Source organism: Onychomys torridus, chromosome 4, assembly GCF_903995425.1.
Source record: "Onychomys torridus chromosome 4, mOncTor1.1, whole genome shotgun sequence".
Lineage (NCBI taxonomy): Eukaryota > Metazoa > Chordata > Mammalia > Rodentia > Cricetidae > Onychomys > Onychomys torridus.
This window is the reverse complement of record NC_050446.1, coordinates 102,055,913-102,075,404: the sequence shown is the minus strand read 5'-3', so window position 1 is coordinate 102,075,404 and position 19,492 is coordinate 102,055,913. Positions and strand designations below refer to the sequence as shown.

The window sequence follows — 19,492 nt, the reverse complement described above, 5'->3', positions numbered from 1 at the left end:
TGGAGCACGACTGTCTCCAGCCCAGGCGGAGCTGTCAGTCAGGCAGCCCTTGTTCTAGCCTCATGCTGAAATGTGAGGTGTACCTACAGTTCAGTCTGTCAGCAGCCATTAATAATATGTTCGTGGATCTTAGTTGCTCTTGGCTTTCTTTAATTTTCCCTCCTTAGATATCCATAGACCCTCTAATCCACCCTCCCCTACTTTTGGCCAGTCTTATTTGAAAAATTGTTCCTTTTCAAGGTGAAGAAAGCAAAAGGCTCACAGTAGCAGCCTTTGTAAGAGAAATGTCTGTCTTCATCCTTGTTATTGCTGCTGCCCACTGCTCAGCTGTGGCCAGACTCCAGGCTGTCAGTGCTGCTTCCTTGGCTCAAATTCTGCTTCTCAGATACACTGTTCTGTCTCAGGATCAAACTGGCCTGTGTGGCTCAGAGGCCACAAAGGCAGCCATCTGTCTGAAGTGCTGAACACTGCCCTGTGTTGTAGGGTCATGAGCAAAAGTCCTTAGTCCCTGCCCCCCAGATGTCAAGGACCCACCTTACAGTGTGCAGCTCACAGTAGGCACAGAAACGGATGTGTGACATGATTTCCAAGCAGAGCTCTTCCTGTGTACCCTCTTGTGCTTCTCAGAGACTTACTCCTGCTGTCCCCCAGCCTCTCCTGCCTGTCTGCTGTGTGGGCCCACAGACGTGAGCTGTGTCTGGAAATTGCCATTCTACTTTGAGCACCCTATGGGTGTGAGCCAAGCACTGGCTGGCTCTCATGGAAACCAGACCATTCATGGACTTCCTGGGCCCAGAGGATGGTGGGTGGTGAGACCTGTGCCGTAGGTTCCAGGTGAGAGGCTGGGCACCAACATGTGAGCTTGACACACAGTTCTCTGAGCTGCCACACCAGGGAAGGGAAGACAGACACGGTTGTCCTGTTCAGCATCCTCACTTCCCTAACAAGCCACTCTCCATGGGTTCCAGAAGGGAATGACTCCATCCACGTTATTCTCCCCCTTTCAAGATCTATCCCACTTCTGTCCCCACATTCCCCTTCTGACCAGCTTCATCCCTGTTTAAGTACAGTTCTGTTCTACTCAATGGCGAGAGATGCTCCATTATGCCAAGACACATATAACAGTGGAGGCATAGCCCCTGGCAAGAAGCCCAGTTTGAATTTTTATTGGTGCCCATTTTCACCCTAGACCCAGCTCCAGCTTGCTTGTGCCCCTCACCTATCCAGCATTTTTGCATAGGCCCTAGGTATGCATCATTTGTATATCAGAAGACAACGTGCAGACCCACCTCTTCTGGTTTCTCGAAACAGAGTTTCTCTGTGTAGCCCTGGCTGTCTTGCAACTTGCTCTGTAGATCAGGCTGGCCTTGAACTCAGAGATCCGCCTGGCTCTGCCTCCTGAGTGTTGGGATTAAAGGCGTGTGCCACCACCACCCGGCTAAGTCCTACTTCTTGAACCAGTTTCTTTGAACAAGAAAGGGCTGTGTGCCCCCTGGGCCCATAGCCTCAGTTTGTGGTTGCCGTTACCTGACAGTAACTCCATGTTCAACTCCATCAACACTTGTCCCATTTTCCTTCCTTCCTTCTTCCTTCCTTCCTTCCTTCCTTCCTTCCTTCCTTCCTTCCTTTCTTTTCTTTCCTTCTTTCTTTCTTTCTGATAGGGTATCTCTACTAATATATCTGGGTATCTTGGAACTCCCTATGAAGGCCAGACTGGCCTTGAACTCACAGAGATCCACCTGCCTCTGCCTCCTGAGTGCTGATATTAAAGGCATGGACCACCCCGAACCCCTACCTGGAGCCATTTTCCAAAGGGGCTTAACTTGATTCCGTCTGACCCAAGGCACACATACTTCTATGTCCTGAGGAGAGAGTTCTGAGTTGAAGCTCTCAGGGTTCTGAATGTCAGGAAACACCAATCCAGAGCAGTGGTCTCTATAATCCCTACAAAGTTATTTTCTTTTGTCTGTTTGGTGTCCCCCATCCCTTTCTCTCTTTCACTTAGTTTACTCCTGTTTAAAGTGTGGTAAGAATGTTATTGCTGGACCCATTCGTTCCATTTCCCACACTCTGTCCCTGTTTGCTGATTTCCAGGTGGAGTTAAAGGAAAGCCTGTTTTCACTTCTTGGGCTCAGCCGTTAGCTTAGAACTTTCTGGTCATTTTAGGTGTGGAAAAAATGAGAAAATTTCTAAGAAAAACAAGTGAGACACCATTGCCTCATGAAGAAGGGAGTTGGAAGGAAAGAGTGCCCACACTCAGGAGTACCCACGCCCTCCAGACAGATGGAGCAGACAGATCTGTAGGGAAAGGGGGCAATAGAAGGAAGGAAGGGTCCACCCCTTCCCCTGGCAGAATCAGTGACCGGTCTTCAGCATGAGCCCCGTACTTGGCATTCCATGGAGCACTGCCCACAGAGGCCACGGCCAGACAGAGAATACCCCTAGGAGTCACAGCATAGTGTCACCAGGGCACTGTGAGTGGTCCTCAGCTGTCAGTCCATGAAATCTAGCTTGACTTTATATCACATCAGTATGTTTGCTGTTCAGTGAACCAAATAGTGAATGTGACTGTGGTAAGACACCCTAGAAATGCAGGGATAAGGAGTGGCTGGGGATGCTCATCTCCATTCCATGAAGCTTTGTACCAACGGACTCCTTTGCTCCTGCTCACCAGCTTAATGGCCACCCATCTCCTCTTCCAACCAGCCAGAAGCCTGAGCATCATCTGCGTGATCATTGTCCCTTCTAAAATTCACTAGATATTAAAACAAAGGATTAATTATAAAAATTGAGGCTATTTTTTGTAACTTTTGAATTATGTTTTTCCTGCATCTAAAGGAAGCCTCTTGTAGATAACACATAGTTGAATTTACCTTTTAAAATTCTTTCTTCTAATCTATACATTTTGATTGGGGAGTTTTGATCCACTTACATTTAATATAGTTGCCCATGGGGAGTGCCATCATTTTGTCATTTTTTGTTACTTATTTTCTGTATGTCTTGTAACTTTTTTCTTTCATATTGTTTTCCTTTCTGTTTAGTTGATTTTGTTTGGCACTGACACTTTTCCATTTCCATTTGTGTATAGTCTGTAGATTATGTATATTTGTTTGTGTACATGTGTGTGTGTATGTGTGTGTGTGTGTGTTTACCATGGAAATTTTTTACATATTGCACCACAAGTTGTAATAATCTATTTTAAACTAGTACCATCTAAACTTTAATATTAAATTGGGTTGGTTTTTTTGGGGGGGGGGCCCTTGCTATATACTAGACACTATATTAAATGCTACACTTGCTTCATTTTAATCCTTTCAGTAACCTGAAATTCCGGTATTACTCTTGGCATCCTACAAATAAAGAAACAAAAGCACACAGAGAGTGGTTAATTAATCCCTCGTCTGACTGCTAGGAAGTAGCAAAGTCAAGATTCATTTCAGGTCTGTCACGCCTCCTGTGTCCCGCCAGCCCATGAACAGTCTGAACTGGCATTTCCTCTTCTCCCACCACATCAGGCTTGGCAGCAGCATGCTTTTGTTCAGGCTTGTGGCTCACTAGTCCCTTTCCAAAACAACACATTAATGCCTTTCCTTTTTATTTGACATTTAACACGGGTGTGTATGCTAGTGTGGAAACACATGCATGCAGCTCGGTGCTGAGACATAAAAGTGTGTATCTGAGGAGTCCCGTTATCTCTGCTTTCACATGCCCAAGCTGTGATGTAAGTTTTTCTTTAAGCTGTAAAATCTTTTTTCCAATAATAAAGTAAAACTTGGAACTGTTCATTCAAGTCATACCCAGAAGAAAAAACCCAGGAGGTTGGATTGAAAGGGTCTGTTTAATGAATGCCTCTCTTTTCCTGTTAGCCTGCTGCCAGAAACCTTGGTGGGAAGTATGTGCTCCATTCATATACTGATATTTTACCGACAAATTCTTGGAGATGTGCTCCTGAGAGACAGGGCGAACCTGCAAAGTGCTGGTAAGTTTGGGCTGTTCCCTGTGCCAGTGCTGTAACCCTGGAAGGTACATGTGCGGTGCCTGCCTATACCTCCTGCCTGCAGATGTGCTGGGGTCAGCACATCACTTAGGAGCAGCTTTGTGAGCTCACATATAGTCGGTTCTATCCCACTGCTTTTCCATCCTGGGGCTTTACGATCCTGAGCCTGGGTAGAAACACTTTCCTTTTTGGTCTTGGAATCACCTGTTTTCACCTGTGACCTATGCATGCCATCTTTTCTGGAAGAAACCAGAGTCATGCCAAATAACTGTTCTTAAAATATTGAAGTGTGTCCATGGGCCGCAAGTCAGTAAATCAAATAGTGCTCTAGTTTCTATGCACTGTTTTTATCCTTGGTATTTCTCTTTAATTTTATGTGTGTGTAGTGGATGTGCAAGGGTGCACATGAATGCACATGTGTGTCAAGGTCCAAGCTTAGTATTGGGCATCATCATTGTCCCTACCTTATTCACTGAGGAAGGCCTCAGCTGAGCCTGGAGCTCTCCCATACAGCTTGACTGGCTAGTTCTAGGATCCACTCTCTACTGGAATATAGGTGGGCTGCCATGCCCCACTGGCATTTGCATGGGTTCTGGGGAGAGCAAACTCCAGTCCTCATGTTTGTACAGCATATGCTTTCACCATTCAACCATCTCCCCAATCTTTGTCATTTGTTTTGAGTTTAAAACTTTTTTCCAAGTAAAACACTAAAAATAATTTTAAAAATCAACAAACTGTCATACATGAATGAACTTCCCAAGAGAAGTGCATGTGCTATAAGAACTTAGCCCCAAAGTAAAACATCCTAATTTTTTGTGTATCACCAAAACTAGAAATCAGTGTGTCCAGCCAGATACCTGTTGCCTGCTTGGTCTATGATGTCGTACCATTGTGTGATGAATGAAAAAAGTATGGTTGTAACCACCCTAATGGAACAACCAGGCTTCAAAATCAAATAGCACACTCCCTTTAGCCTTTTAGAATAATTGGTCATAAGGAAACTTCACAGAGAGAATATGCACCGAGAAGACCTGAATTGATGTGTAGCAAGAAGAATGGTTTCCATGAGCAGATAATATCAAAGATGAAACCTGAGCAAGAGATTGGACCCTTGGGGAGATGTATGAGAGAATCATTTCTGATTAGAGTAGCTGATGTGCCTGGAGGTCCAAGACAAGAAAATGCATCGATACTGTTAGAGAGGTGTCTACACCAGCGTCTTCCCCAATAATGTAGAACAAAGTCAAAAGGTGCACAGAAACGTCCACAGAAATATTTGTGACTCCAGGGAGTGACTCTCAGGCTTCAACCATCACTTGCCCTTGGCGTTAATAACTTGGAACCTTCACCAGGGTCACTGCTCAAAAGCAGGCTTCCTGGTGTTCCTAGAGGCAAGGAGGCTGTTCTCTCTGTGGTTCTGCACTGAGGTACAGGATTGTGGAATATATTGCTCTTGGCATTTCAGAACCAAATGCTACTGCTTGAATGTGTCTCTTTCAAATTCCTGTGTTGCCACTATGATGGTATTAAGAGGAAGGGCCTTTGAGAGGTCATCAGGGCAAGAGCAGTGCCCATGACCCTGTGAGTGGATGTAGGTGTCTTTGTAGAGGGCTTGATACAGGGAATTCTAACTGCCCTTTTACCTCCTCCACACTCCTCTACAGAAGACACAGTATGGCCACCCTCACTGGGCGTCCCATTTCAGAACTTCCTAGATGTAGAGACACAGAAAAATTAAAGGGGACAGCTTTGAGCCTCTGAACCCTCCTTGAAGTCAAAGTGTGTAAAAGTGTTATCAGCAAATAACTGACATAATAATTTTAACCTGAATAGATATACTGAGATCAAATACAGTAAAATCAGAATGGAGTTTGAAGTCTTCCCATTGTGTGTTTCAGATTTAATTAGTCATCCAGTGCTGGCCACCTTCCCTCTGCTCCTGGAGCAGCCCGACGTCATGGATGCTCTCAGGGTGGGTACCATGTACCACGATAAAACCTGCTGTAACCTGGTGTCTCCCAGTTCCTGGTCATTGTCTAGCTAACTCAGTTTCATCCTTCCAAGCATAATGAATAATACTCCCCAGGGGCTATCTTTCCTCATGCAGTGGCTGAGTTCAGCACTGTATTTTCTGGCCTGTTATATTCTTCCATGATGTCCAAGAGGGTGCTTTAAGAGCGAAACTCCAGAGCAGTCTGAACAGCGAGCTGAGCTTTCAGGAGAGGCAGCGTGAACATAACATTCTTTAATTGAATTCAGCATACTGTGCTATCTGAAATAGCAGCTGGATATTAAAGTGAACAGTTTGAAATCTCTGATTTGGGGCTAAATTTGAATTTCCAAAACCACTGTCTTGTGTATCTCAGCCTGAAGCTTTAGTGTCAACAAACAGAGAAGCCTTGTGACTATGCAAGGCTCATACACAGATAATGTGGTAGGTGCCATGGCCAGGTTTGCTTTGGAAGCCTCAAAAGATTTAATGAAAGCAGCAAGTGATGCTCAGAACTCTGTCTCATTAAAGATCCTTAGGTGAAAGGGACCTAATGAAAGGCTGGGGCCACAGTTTGACCTGTTGACAGGAATGATGGCCCAGGTGTGGGAGGATCAGCAGAAACCTTTTGAGGCAGATTGGATCCAGTTTGGCATGTGATATATGTGGAGGAGCCATGGGTGGTCAAGACCAGAGGCTGCATGTGGAGATCGAGGAAGCCAGGGAGTGCTGGCTGACCAGGATGTTTCACTGAAGGATGATTCTTCTGGGGATGCAGAGAGGCAGAACAGCACATGTCCGGGAGGGCTGTGGCCATGTCAGTTGAAATTCTTGCTGAGAGTAATGTCATGAGACAGAGGGGCATAAGCTCCCTTTTATAGGTTCTTTGTCTTATAGGTAAAGAATTTTAGAACAGACCCAGAAGGAAACTTGAGGACTGTTTTATTAGCTTTTATTTAGAAAGTAAGCTGTGTCCGGTGTTCTTGGACATAGCTTTCTTGAAGAGCATAGCAGAACTCCAAAAGGGAAGCCATGGTCCAGTTACAATCCCATCTCATGGTACAACCTTTAGAACCGTGGCCTTTTATGGTTGTAGAGTTTGCTAGCTTTAATACCAGAGGGATCTGCAAAAGCAGAGCAAGAATATTTTCATATTGGATTCTGAGAGATAAAAACAACAAGATTAGCAGGCTGAGGGTCTTGGCCAATGCAGGAGGAGGGAGTTGGAAGAGGGAGAGGGCCAGAGATCTAAGAAAGCAGGGAGGCTTCCTAGTGGAGGTCTGAGAAGCAGCCTGGGGTAGGGAGTCTTTAGAAAAGAGTTGTTCCTCACTCATGGTAGGCATCCAGCATGACTCGGAACATTCGGTAGCTACCCAAGGATGAAGACTGGTGAAAGCCCTCTTCTCTTCTAGAACCATCTGGAAGGAGTAGCTTTCTCTTTTGCTGTTTGTCCTGCAGGAAAAGGTGAAGGTTGACCTTGGGATTTCCACTGTCTTTGCCTCAATAGCCTGATCACTTCTGCTCACATTTCATTGGCCAGAACCAGTCATGTGATCCTCTTAACTTGAAGGGAGCTGGGAAAGATAGGCTTCTGTTTGAGTCAGAAGGAAAGGATTGGGTCTTGGTGAGGGGGCAGTGACCCCCTCCCCCACATACATACACACATGCTCTCTATCCCCACTGAGTCCTTCTGTGTGAAATCCTGCACTGCTTTCTGTGGGCTAAAAGCTAAGGTTGAGTCTTCACACCTGACTGACAAACAGTTGGTAATTTTCCAGACAGTGAGCCCAAGTTACTAAGTGGCTTTCATATTAAGCCATATTGTCTTTTAAGATTTACATTTTAAGTATGTGAGTCTCCTGGCTTTACTTAGCTGAGTTCAGTTTGTGATTAGTGTTTTAATAATAATGACACCTGGCCTGTTGTAAAACGCTGTAGCTCTGGACAGTTTCTCTCAACCTAGAGGCAGTAGGTACAAGTTAATTGGATGGGATGTCACAGTTCCAGGAGGCAGAAATAATCTTGACCATACCAAAACTTCATGGTCAGCCCATTAGTACATCCTTTCTCCAGGGGGGTAGAAGAAGGGGTCCCTGTCTCAGCACCTTGTGACCATAGGCACTAGGGGCTTCCCTACCCAGGAAGGGCTGATGCTTTCAGGTTACCCATAGAGTTAGGTACCAATAGGTAGTTACCTATAAATACGCACAAAATCAGCCCTGGACAGTCAGCCTGGAGGCTGGGCACATTCCCCCAGCCTTATGGACTGCCAGAGACTTGCTTTGCCAAGGTGTTCAGTTCATCCTTATGGGATCCATTGATCTCTGGCTTTTCTATTTAAAGAAGCTTTTGTGAAGCCTGTGAAGAGGCTGGAAATGTTTACTTACAAATCGACTTCTCTTGCACATCCCACCCCATGTCACCAGTGTGTCAGGCAGAGTCGCTGGCATGGGGCACTTGGCAGGGCTTCCTATTTTTGCTCTCTCAACCTTGGAAGCTCATGATGTCTCAGCACTGTGGCTGGCTGACACAGACATCTACTTTACACATTCTCTCTGTGAGTTGGTTTTACCTTCTAATAACCACAGGTTTCTGAGGTGTCCTTTACCGGTGTGCCTGCCTTCCCTGTCAGGCTGGTTCTGAGTTGCTGGCGATTGTGTCGCCTCTTGCGTGGTGGATGCTGTGCAGTGATTCTGACCCTGCCCATAACTTAACTACAGGGGGACGTTGCAGAAGGACTTGTGGGTGCTCTGACTAATACAGGATTTCTATTTTCTTCTTTAGAGTTCGTGGGCCGAGAAAGAAAGCACACTAAAACGATCAGAAAAGGTAACGATTTTCACACTGACCTCCAGACTGATTTCTCACATCTTGTAACAAGGCCTCTGCTTCAGTGAGGCAGCCCTGGGTGTAACCCCTTACTCAGCAGACCCTGCATGCCAATGTGGCTGCACAAACACAGTCGAAGAAAGCATGTTTGCAAGCCAGGCGGTGGTGGCGCACGCCTTTAATCCCAGCACTTGGGAGGCAGAGCCAGGTGGATCTCTGTGAGTTAGAGGCCAGCCTGGTCTACAGAGTGAGATCCAAGACAGGCAGCAAAACTACGCAGAGAAACCCTGTCTCGAAAAACAAACAAACAAACAAACAAACAAAAAGCATGTTTACCCTGAACAGATCAGTCACTTCAGATCCCTGAGTTTGACATAATGAAGTAAAGCAGTCTTACAGTTAGCTAGCAGATACCCTTTATTTTTTAGAAAACCCTCTAGCTCTCAGCACACATATCAAGTAAGGAGAGAAGAAAGCAAGCCGGCCCGAGTGGTGGGGTGCACCGAATGGAGCGCCTAACTCAGGCTTACACAGCTGCAGAAACAGGGTCTAGCCAGGCAAGCCTGGCCTTGACCGGGAGGTGGGATGTCACTGCCAGAATCCACTACACAGAAAATGCAACAGACCTTTCCTGTTTAGGACCAGGTAGTGACTTCAGACAGGCTTTGTAAGGCTCGTTGTTTCTCCCACAGCGAGGCTACTGTCATTGAGAAAAAGCTGCCATAGACAGCGTGTGAAAGCCCAGAGCTCTGTGTTTCTACAAACATTTGCTTACAAGAGGAGGCAGCAGCCACGTTTGGCCCGTGGTTTGGTACTTCCGGCAGGCATGCCCTAGCCGTAGGCCACGTGTGCCCTGGGAGAGCCATAGATGCAACCAAAATCAATTGTGAAAGTACTTAAGCCGCTGAGATTTTCGTTTGAATTGTCTGCATGGTTTCCAAGATTAACTTTGTAGATGACATATTGTGTCCCACTGTCAGAAGGCTGGATACACCTGGAAGTGTTAATTGTTTACAAGAAATGTAAGAGAAAAAAAAAGAACAAAAAATGAAAAGCCTAAACCTCGGGGCAGGAGAGGGGATTACAGCCACCGTGTCTTCACCTGAGCTTCCATATGGCCGGTGACACGGCACTTTACCCCATCTGCAGTTCTAGACCTTTCTAGAACAGCAGTGGGTGAGGTGCTGCCCCATACATATGGTGTGCCCGGGCACTCCATGGGAGCAGCCGGCTGTGTGTGGAGTCCTCTGCACTCAGCTGCAGCGTGCTCTGAGAGCCCCACCCCAGCCTGTTGGCCCAGTCTGGGGAGGGTCTGGTGCCCTCAGGACTGATGAAGGAACACCCCTCTCTCCTCCTCAGGAGTCCCTTTTCTCCAGCTCCCACAAGATGCTTGGCACTTCTCTCCTTTGTTTTGTTTTTGAGTTAAGTTCTTAATATCTAGCCTGGCTGGCCTGCATCTTGTTATTTAGACTTGTTTGGACTCGAACTCACAGAGATCCACTTGCCTCTGCCTCCTGAGTGCTGGGACTAAAGGTGTGCACCACCACTGCCCAGTCCCATTTCTTTCTGACATTGAGAAGTTATTTCTGGCAGACTACAGTCCAGCTAAGTCTACACAGCCACCTTGCATTGTAGTGTGTGTGTGTGTGTGTGTGTGTGTCTGTCTGTCTGTCTGTCTGTCTGTCTGTCTGTGTCTGTGAGACTAGAGTAGATTGCAACACTTTGGTCTGCTGGAACATGTGAAGCTCTCAGTGGCGCTTAGGAGACACTGTGGTCTCACGGAGCCACAGCGGAGTTCCTGGGGAGAACCACTAAGCTCTACTCCACAGCGAGACTCTCACCCCCACCTCCCAGCTCAGAGTCCTCCCTGCCAGGTCCTCTATCCTGCTCCTCAGTGGCTCTTACCTGACAGCTCCCAGGATTTTGTACTCTAAGAGCAACGACACCAGTCTATTCATAGTTCCTTTGTGATGTGTTTTCCCAGAGAGACAAAGAGCTCCTGAAGGCCGAGTTCCTCCTGGTCTACCATGACTGTGTGCTCCCTCTTCTGCATTCTACACTCCTGCCCCCGTTCAGGTGGGCCGAGGAAGAGACGGAGGCTGCTCGGTGGAAAGCCATCGCTGACTTCCTCAAGCAGAGCAGAGAGAACGAGGGGTCCCTGAAGGCTCTGCTGTCACCAGATGGGGTTCATGAGCCATTTGACCTTTCAGAGCAGACCTACAACTTCTTGGGAGAAATAAGAAAGAACTCAGCCTGATGGTGGCCATGGCTTGTGCTTCCCACTGGACCCCATGAGCTCCCATGATGACTTGGCTCAAACGACCGAACCAAAAGAAGTGGACTAGTTAGAACTTAGATCATATTCTTTTGTGTTCAAATTATATTTTCAAAGAAATGTCTAATAATTTTATTGTATTAAAACAATAAAATAAATTTTATAAGGAATACTGTCATAGCTAAGTTTGATTTTTTTTTTCCCAAAACACTAACTAAAGTGTCAAGCTGAAGGTACAGATGCCTATGAAAGCAGAGTTTTTATCAAGGGCAAAATTTGTGATTATCCAAGAAAGTGAAAATATAATCTACCACCTGGGAGGAGATATTTCCAAGTCATAAGACTGGTACAAGTTTAGTGTCCAAGGGCAGGACTTGGTGGTGGAGTGCTTGTCTGGCACATGCCAGGCCCTGGGCTCCAACCCAGCACCGCAAAGACAAATAGTCTGATATGCAGAATATCTAAACTGCTGGATATTGCTAATGATTTTTTTAGTTCATTTGAGAAATTGTGTGGTTAGTCATTTAATTCAATCTGACATTTGGGTTGATTTACTCCAGATAAGAACAAATGCAGAGTCCTTGTCTTTTAAAGTCAGTATAGAAAGTCTTCTGTCAAATTATTTTACCCACATTCAAGAGTGGTGCTGATGTGATTTTTCATGGAATACCCAGGTCTTAGTGCATTTCAGATAAACTCACAAGGGCTGCAGAATGTCTCACACCTTTATCATTAACGATAATAGCACCAGGGGTTACTCGGGTGCCTAGATGTGTTGCCAGGTAACCTGGTTAGTAGTGAAGTACCAGTTGCCATTCCTGAGTACTTGATTGTATTTACTAGTGCTCTGTGCTAGCTAGGTGATCCTCTGAGCTACTGTAGGATGCAGGTTCTGATCATTACCATTGGAGAGACAGACCAAGCAGGTTATATGACTCACATAAGGCCAGAGCTAGTCAGTGGCAGAGCTGACGTGCCATGTAATATATCTACTGCCTCAGAGGCACTACATCATCACACAAACTTGAGAATTGTATGTGCACACAAGCAGTACTTATTACTGCCAGCCTGCTGCCCCATGCAGTTTATTCTTTAAAAGAAAAAATGCAAATAAAATTTGAGAAAAGTATTTGAAGAAAAATATGGATCAATGAAGAAGAGGCCAATCTAAACTGTTATAGAGTCCCTGAAATACATTTTAATGGTGTATTGACCAATGAGAAACCTTTATTATTAGGAATTTTTCCTAGTATAATACTTCTGAGCTTTTCCAGCTTCCACTTGGCCCAAGCTCTTAAAGGTCACATTCCTTTCTGACATTGCCACACTGGAACTAAGTTTACAACCTGTGAAATCTGGGGGGACGCACTTAAAGTATTTCCAAACCACAATGGTCCTTGATCTCAGAAATTAACACCGTCTGGCAGGATTCCTGGCCCATAATATGACTAACAAGTAGGAACTTGGCCTTGAAAAGAAGCATTCACTGTGCCCCTCTGTGTGAGCCCTTCTGCCCTCAGTGACTGGCAAGGGTGTACCAGGCTTTTTCTTTTGGGCCACCAACCAGCTCCCAAATCATGACAGGGAGACTTATTAGTTATAAATGCTGGGTCTAGTTTAGGCTTGTTTCTTGCTAGCTCTTATAACTTGTTTTTCTTCATCTACATTTTGCCTCAGGGCTTTTTACCTTTCTGTATGTCCTACTCTGTGTCTACTGGCTAGTGGCTGCCTGGCTAGCCTTGGGCACCTCCCTCTCTTTCTCCCTCATTCTCTTCTCTCTTCTCTCATTCTTAGATTCCTCCTCCTACTTATTCTCTCTGCCCAGCAACCCCGCCTATCCCTCTCCTGCCTAGCTATTGGCTTTTTATTAGACCAATCAGGTGCCTTAGGCAGGCAAGGTGAAACAAATGCAACACATCTTTACATAATTAAACAAATGCAGCACAAAGAAATGTAACACACCTTTACACAGTTAAATTAATATTCTGCAGCATAAACAAATGTGACACATCTTTACAGAGTTAAAATAATATTCCACAACCTAAGAGACTATTGAGAACACCCTTTCTGCCCATCACTCTAAGGCACACTATCTAGATGGCTCCTTTCCTTCCCAGGGTCTCTCCAGAAGCTGTTCCCTGGAGACTTTGCCTGGTCAGGACTCCAGGGACTCTGTCCTACCCAGCCCTTGAGTTGCCCCCCCCCCACCCAGTCTCCAAGAGGCCCGTTTTTTAAAGGAACCTGAAACCATGTCACCACCACCACCACCCACTGTGAAGTCAGGTTTTTCTGTAGAATCCAAGTTTTTGTTTTAACTACTTGGCTTATTCTTGGCCCAGGGCTGGGCATTGGGGATGAAAATAAATGCTGGCGCGTTCCTTCAGTGTGTGTGAGGCCAGGAGGAAGACCTGCTTTCAGAACTCTCAAGCTGTCTTCCCTGCTCATTTGAAGTGTGTCAGGAGTTTGACGCCTGTGGACAGCCTTATAGTTTTTTACACGTAGGGAAAGTACAGAGACAGCCACAGACTGTTCGGGTGATGCTGGGTCAGAAAGGGAGGGGCATGGCCAGTCTGCCTGAATAGAGGGGACAGCGCCATGGGGTGAGGTACCTTTGCCCATGAGAAACTCCTCCTTTTCAATCAATGGAATCTTGTTTTTTCAGCAAAATCTCTCTGGCTTTTTAAACGCCGCTTTTTAGCCTCCAAAACAGGAAAGCGTTGTCAAGGAGCCAAAAACATCCTGGAAACAGTCCTCGGGCATGTGTGTCAAGAAGTGAGTCTCAGCAGCAGGCTGAGTTAGGCCAGTGGTGGGAGAAGACCGGTCAGGAGAAGCCTTCTCCACAGGGGCCTCACTGGAAGGTGAGGAGGCTCCCTGCATCAGAACCATGTAAACTAAATCACAAGGCTAGTTCTTCCTCAGACTCAGACTCCTAGCCTCTTTATTACTGCCTTTTAGAGTGCATGTGTGTGTGTGTGTGTGTGTGTGTGTGTGTGTATGCATGTGTGTGACGCTCAGAGGACAATCTCAGATGTGAGTCCTAGACACCTCGTTTGGGAAGGGTCTCTTGTTCTCTGCTCTGTATAACAGGCTAGCTGGCCTATGATCTTCCTGGAATTTTCCTGCCCCTTCTCCCCACAATTCAGTTTAGGAGTGCTAGGATTACACAGTGCATGGGATGTATGTGGGTTCTGGGGATCTGAACCTAGGTCCTCACACTTACACAGTGAGCACTTTCTCACTGAGCTGTTTCCTCAGCCCCTCCAGCCACTGCTTGAGTGATCTACCATCAGGTCTGCTGGAGGTCCCCATGCCTGGGTGCTTGAGATGATGCTACGGGCAGGGGGTCTCGGGCTTTGGTAATTCCATGGTCTTGTGTATTCCTGTGAGGCCTCCAGACTCTACAGCAGCCCTCTGAACAGGACAGCTTTGCCTGCCCATCCCAGGAGCATCTTGGAAAGCCATCATCTCCACAAAGGAATAAGGAGGCAGAGGTGTCATCTGCGAGGGGAGGGCTTTGTCAGTCTGTAGTGTGATAGGATATCCTTTGCAGGGTGTCCACACTTCCTCTTATGTACAGCATTCCCAAATCAGAAGAGTTCTCTGACTGGGACAATGACCAGAACTAGTTGCTGGCTCACTGCTGTGTATACTCTTTCCAAATATACAAAGAGGTCGGACAGAACCCTAGGCACCTGCACATCTGAGGGGTGTCATTGTGTACTCCCTCATTTATTCCAAATGTTGCTGGGGCAACTACTATACTACCAAGCTGAATGCTGTTTCTGTCCTATCGTACAGCATGCTCACCAAGTGGCCAGTAACCACACGAAGCAACCTCAAACAGGAGGGCTCAATGGCTATGAGGTCCTACAATGGTGTCTCACTTTTGTGACATTTAAGTTCTAACAGTTTGGGCTGTGACCATAGCTCAGCTGCGGTGTTCAGCTGAACAGAGCCCTGAGTTCAGTCCTCACATTAAAAAAAAAAAAAAAAAAAAAAGCCAAGTACAACAACAACATGGAAGGTATTGGCTGGAAGGGCCCAGGCAGGCAGCTTCCTCCAGGGCTCACTGGCAGGCCAGTCTAACCTACTTAGTGAGCTCCAGGTCAGGGGAAGACTGTCCCTAAAAACAAGATGGACAACATCAGAGGATGCCCTCTGGGCTCCGCATGCATGTCCATATACACCTGCCTGCACAGGCAGTCAGTTCCAATAGTTCTATAACAGAGGCATTATTGGTCTGATGGCAGCACAGTCAGCAATATATGTTCAATACACATTCCTGTCGGGACACTCCCTTTCCAAAACACTTCCTGACCTTGGGGTCATCTCAACTCCAACATCCACATTCCAAAACTGTTTCGGGACCACATAAGTCTGATCTAGCTATCTGTCGAAATCCAGCCAAGCTCCCGGTATCAGGTACAATAATCACATCAACTTGCAGGGGAAGGAATGAGGGATAAGGTAATAACCAGAGCAGGCCCGAACTGCAACACGGGTAGGACACTGGTGGCCTACGGCATCTGACTCCGTGGTGGCTGACCCTGACTGATGGCCTGTGGAGCTGCAGGCAACAATATAAACCGGAAATTATTAATGGGATGCAGCTCACACTCAGGACTTTGGTAGCACACTCTCTCTTCCTTATACTCTACAAGGCAGCTTGGACTTTACCTTGCTCATCTGTGTCTAATATTGCCAGTAAAGATTAATGCAGAACTTTGTCCTTTCTCAGAGGCCAACCTGGAGGCTAACAAAATAGCAAGAGGAGAAGGAGGAGGAAGGAGAGAAGAAGGAAGAGAAAATGGAGGAGGAGGAGAGCAAGGGGAGGCCGGGACAAATGAGGAGGGAAAAATGGTCTCTCAAATCTTTATGATTGGAGAAATGAGAGATCTCATCATTCAAAACATTCATTGGGGTCCTCCACGTTGCCAGGCAGCATTCAAGATGGCACAGTGGTCCCACCCCAAGAATACTCCCATTCTCCAGCTCTCCTGAAGCCCACAACCTAAGGAAGGGCAAAGGTCAAGGGTCAGGGACAAGCAGCAAGTAGTAAATCAACAAGAGACACTCCCGGAAGTGGTGAGTGTTTGCAGAGAATTCACTCAAGACAAATTTAGTCTGCCTTTTCCTGCCCACTGGGCAGAGCTGAGACCCTTGATCAGGACCCAACAAAAACAAGGGAGTTGGGGAAGAAAAGCAGAATTCAAAAGTAATGCCCTCCTTCCCTCCTCTCTCTCTCTCTCTCTCTCTCTCTCTCTCTCTCTCTCTCTCTCTCTCCCCTCCCCCCCCCCTCCACCTCCTCTCCTTACTTTGGTATGTTTGGTTGGTTGGTTGGTTTTTGTTTTTTTCTGAGGCATGGTTTCACTCTGTAGCCAGAGACACTCACTTTGTAGCCTCAGTAGGCCTGAACTCATGAGTCACCCTCTTGCCTCAGCCTCCCAAGTTCTGGGATTATGGCTGTAAACCACCATACCCACCATTCCCATTTTCTTTCCTCTGCTACCTCCCAGCCGGGACACGGAGGCCATCTGAAACCCAGAACTAGACACAAAATGCAAAGACATCTCCCAAAGCAGCCATCGGTGCCTGGCCTAGAAAGAGCCCTGGGAACCAGAGGGTGCACGAAGCCGCACCAAACCCCCTGGTGAAGGCAACCTCAGGAAGGAAGGGTTTGTTCTGGCTCACGGTTTGAGAAGACAGCCTAGCATGATGCGGAAAGCATGGCTGCAAAAGCATAAGGCAGCTGGCCGCGTGGCACCAGCAGGTAGGAAGCAGAGCAAAGAAGGTTGGTGCTCAGCTCATTTCCCCCTTTTTATTTAGCGCAAGACCCCATCTATGGCAGTGTCAACACCTTAGAGCAGGTCTTCCCATCCCAACCCAACGTAGAAACTCCCTCACAGACATACCCAGAGGGGATCTGTCTCCTGCGCAGATTCTGTTGAGATGCTGATCAATACTATGAAGAATTCCTGGAAAGACACTATGACTGCCAACACTGATTGGCGATTGGAACTGCAGTGATGTGGAAAAGTTGGGATGTTGCAGGCCCACGGCCTAATTATATCTTATCCTGTCTCTTAGCTTTAGCCCTCTAAACAGACATTTCCTTGCTCACTTTCTATGTTGGACCTAACATCCTGTGATTAATAGATTAAAAACCTTTTGGGATTTATTAAGTTAGCAGACCACAAGCTTCCACCAACTCGAAAGCTAAGGTCACCAGACAGAGTCTGTGGCCTGAAGGAGAGATTGACTTCTCTGGTGTTTGTGGTATTGTGTTCCCCCAAAATATTGTGTGTTCCCCGAAATAAACTTATCTGGGGTCAGAGAACAGACAGCCACTAGAACAAAGCCAAAAATGGTGGCTAGAAAATGGGTCAGAGCAAGCCATAGCAGAAGTTGGGCGGTGGTGGCACACGCCTTTAATCCCAGCACTTGGGAGGCAGAGCTAGCCGATCTCAGAGTTCAAGGACACTTTAGAAACAGCTAAACATGATGACACACGCCTTTAATCCCAGAAACCCAACCTTTAATCCCAGGGAGTGACACAGAAAGTAGAAAGATATATAAGACGTGAAAACCAGGCACCAGAGTTGGTTAAGCATTTGGCTGGTTTAGCGTTCAGGCTTTGGAGCAGCACAGTTCTGCTGAGAGCCATTGGGATGAGGACTCAGAAACTTCCAGCCTGAGGAAGCAGGATCACCTGAGGAACTAGCAAGGTGAGGTAGCTGTGGCTTGTTCTGCTTCTCTGATCTTCTAGCATTCACCCCAATAACTGGCCTCGGGTTTGATTTTATTAACAAGTACCTTTAAGATTCATGCTACAGGTGTTTCCACTAATTTTAAAATTACTCTGAGTTTTGGCTTTCTTTGTTTTACAGCTATAAGAATTTGTGAAACATGGAACCTGAAGTTCCGAGCTCTGTGTTTCTTGGACCATGGGCACTCAAATTTGGCTCCAGAACAAACCAGCTCTTACTCCGTTTGAGGTGAGATCTGTGTTTTTCACATCAACAATACTGACTACCTCGCAAGCCCTTGTATGCCTTTCCTGCTCCAGCCCCTGGGCGCTCACCCACTCCACTCTTTCTGTGTTTTTGGTCCTCAAGATAACAAAGAAAAGAAAAAACTGGGTTTAGCCAGGAGACCAAGATGGGGTCTTCTGGGTTCTAGAAGGTGTTAGATCAGAGCAGGGACATAGCTCAAGAAAATTACCCCATGAGATAGTCCATATGGGGGAGACTGGGAGGAGTGGAGGGAGGGGAGACTGTGGCCAGGATGTATTGTATGAGAAGAATTTAAAAAAAAATAGTCCATATGGCCTGAGCTCACCCCAAAGCTGACCATAAACACCAAAGAGGTAGAGCATCCCAGGCTGGCCTTGGGTTCAAAGCTAGCACACCATAGCAAAACCTTCAAAACTAAACCAACATCGAAACCACAGCCCAAAGGAGGCACAGATTTACTGCCTGATAAAACAAGACAAAATATTAGTATTCAAGTTAGGATTTTTGTTTTGTTTTGTTTTGTTTTTTTGTTTTGTTTTGTTTTTCGAGACAGGGTTTCTCTGTGTAGTTTGGTGCCTGTACTGGATCTCACTCTGTAGACCAGGCTGGCCTCAAACTCACAGAGATCCACCTGGCTCTGCCTCCCAAGTGCTGGGATTAAAGGCGTGCATCACCACCGCCTGGCTCAATATAGGATTTAAACAAGGCTCAGATCCCACGACATAAGACTCCTAAGGTCCATGAGACAATCCCAAAATCACTCCATCTTTGAAGACTGGAGAAAATAATCAACATTTATAAAAAGAAAAGAAAAGAAGAAAACCAAGCTCTAACATGTCCAAGACAACACAGCTCCTGGAACTGAGGCATTAAAGCAGCTACTAAAACCATGCTCCAAGAAAGGATCGAAAATCCACCTGCAGCTAGCAAAAGACATCTCAACAGGGAGCAGAAGATGCAAACCAGGAACCGAGTTGAATTTTAGAAAGATAAACTGCTCTAAAATGGCAAACCTGCATGCTCACACACACACATACATACCACAATTGTGTGAAATGAAAATACATATAAAAAAACATTACGGAATCAACTAAGCAGGGCTCACAGGGGCTCACAGAGGCTGAAGCGGCAATCACAGAGCCTGCATGGGTCTGTGCTAGACCCTCTGCATACGTGCTGTGGTTGTTTAGCTTGGAGTGTTTAGGGCAACTCCTAACAATGGGAGAGGGGGTGTCTCTGACCCTTTTGTCTGCTCTTGGGACCCTTTCCTCCTCCTGGGTTGCCTCGTCCAGCCTTGATGTGAGGGTTTGTGCCTAGGCTTACTGCATCTTGTTATGTCGGGTTCAGTTGGTATCCCTGGGAGGCCTGCTCTATTCTGAAGGGAAATG

At 46.4% G+C, this 19,492-nt stretch overlaps 1 protein-coding gene across 4 annotated transcripts in view; it reads left to right on the top strand.

Annotated features, from left to right (window-relative positions):
* The window catches only part of Nphp1 (nephrocystin 1), a 48,199-nt gene extending 36,989 nt beyond the window's left edge, over positions 1-11,210 (top strand). For all 4 annotated transcript variants that reach the window (XM_036185392.1, XM_036185391.1, XM_036185390.1 and 1 more), the window contains exons 17-20: positions 3,867-3,979; positions 5,896-5,969; positions 8,772-8,816; positions 10,801-11,210. In XM_036185392.1, coding sequence (XP_036041285.1) covers positions 3,867-3,979; positions 5,896-5,969; positions 8,772-8,816; positions 10,801-11,073 — 505 coding nt within the window. In that variant the 3' untranslated portion in view covers positions 11,074-11,210. The remainder of the gene's footprint in view (positions 1-3,866; positions 3,980-5,895; positions 5,970-8,771; positions 8,817-10,800) is intronic.
* Positions 11,211-19,492: the final 8,282 nt, after the last annotated feature.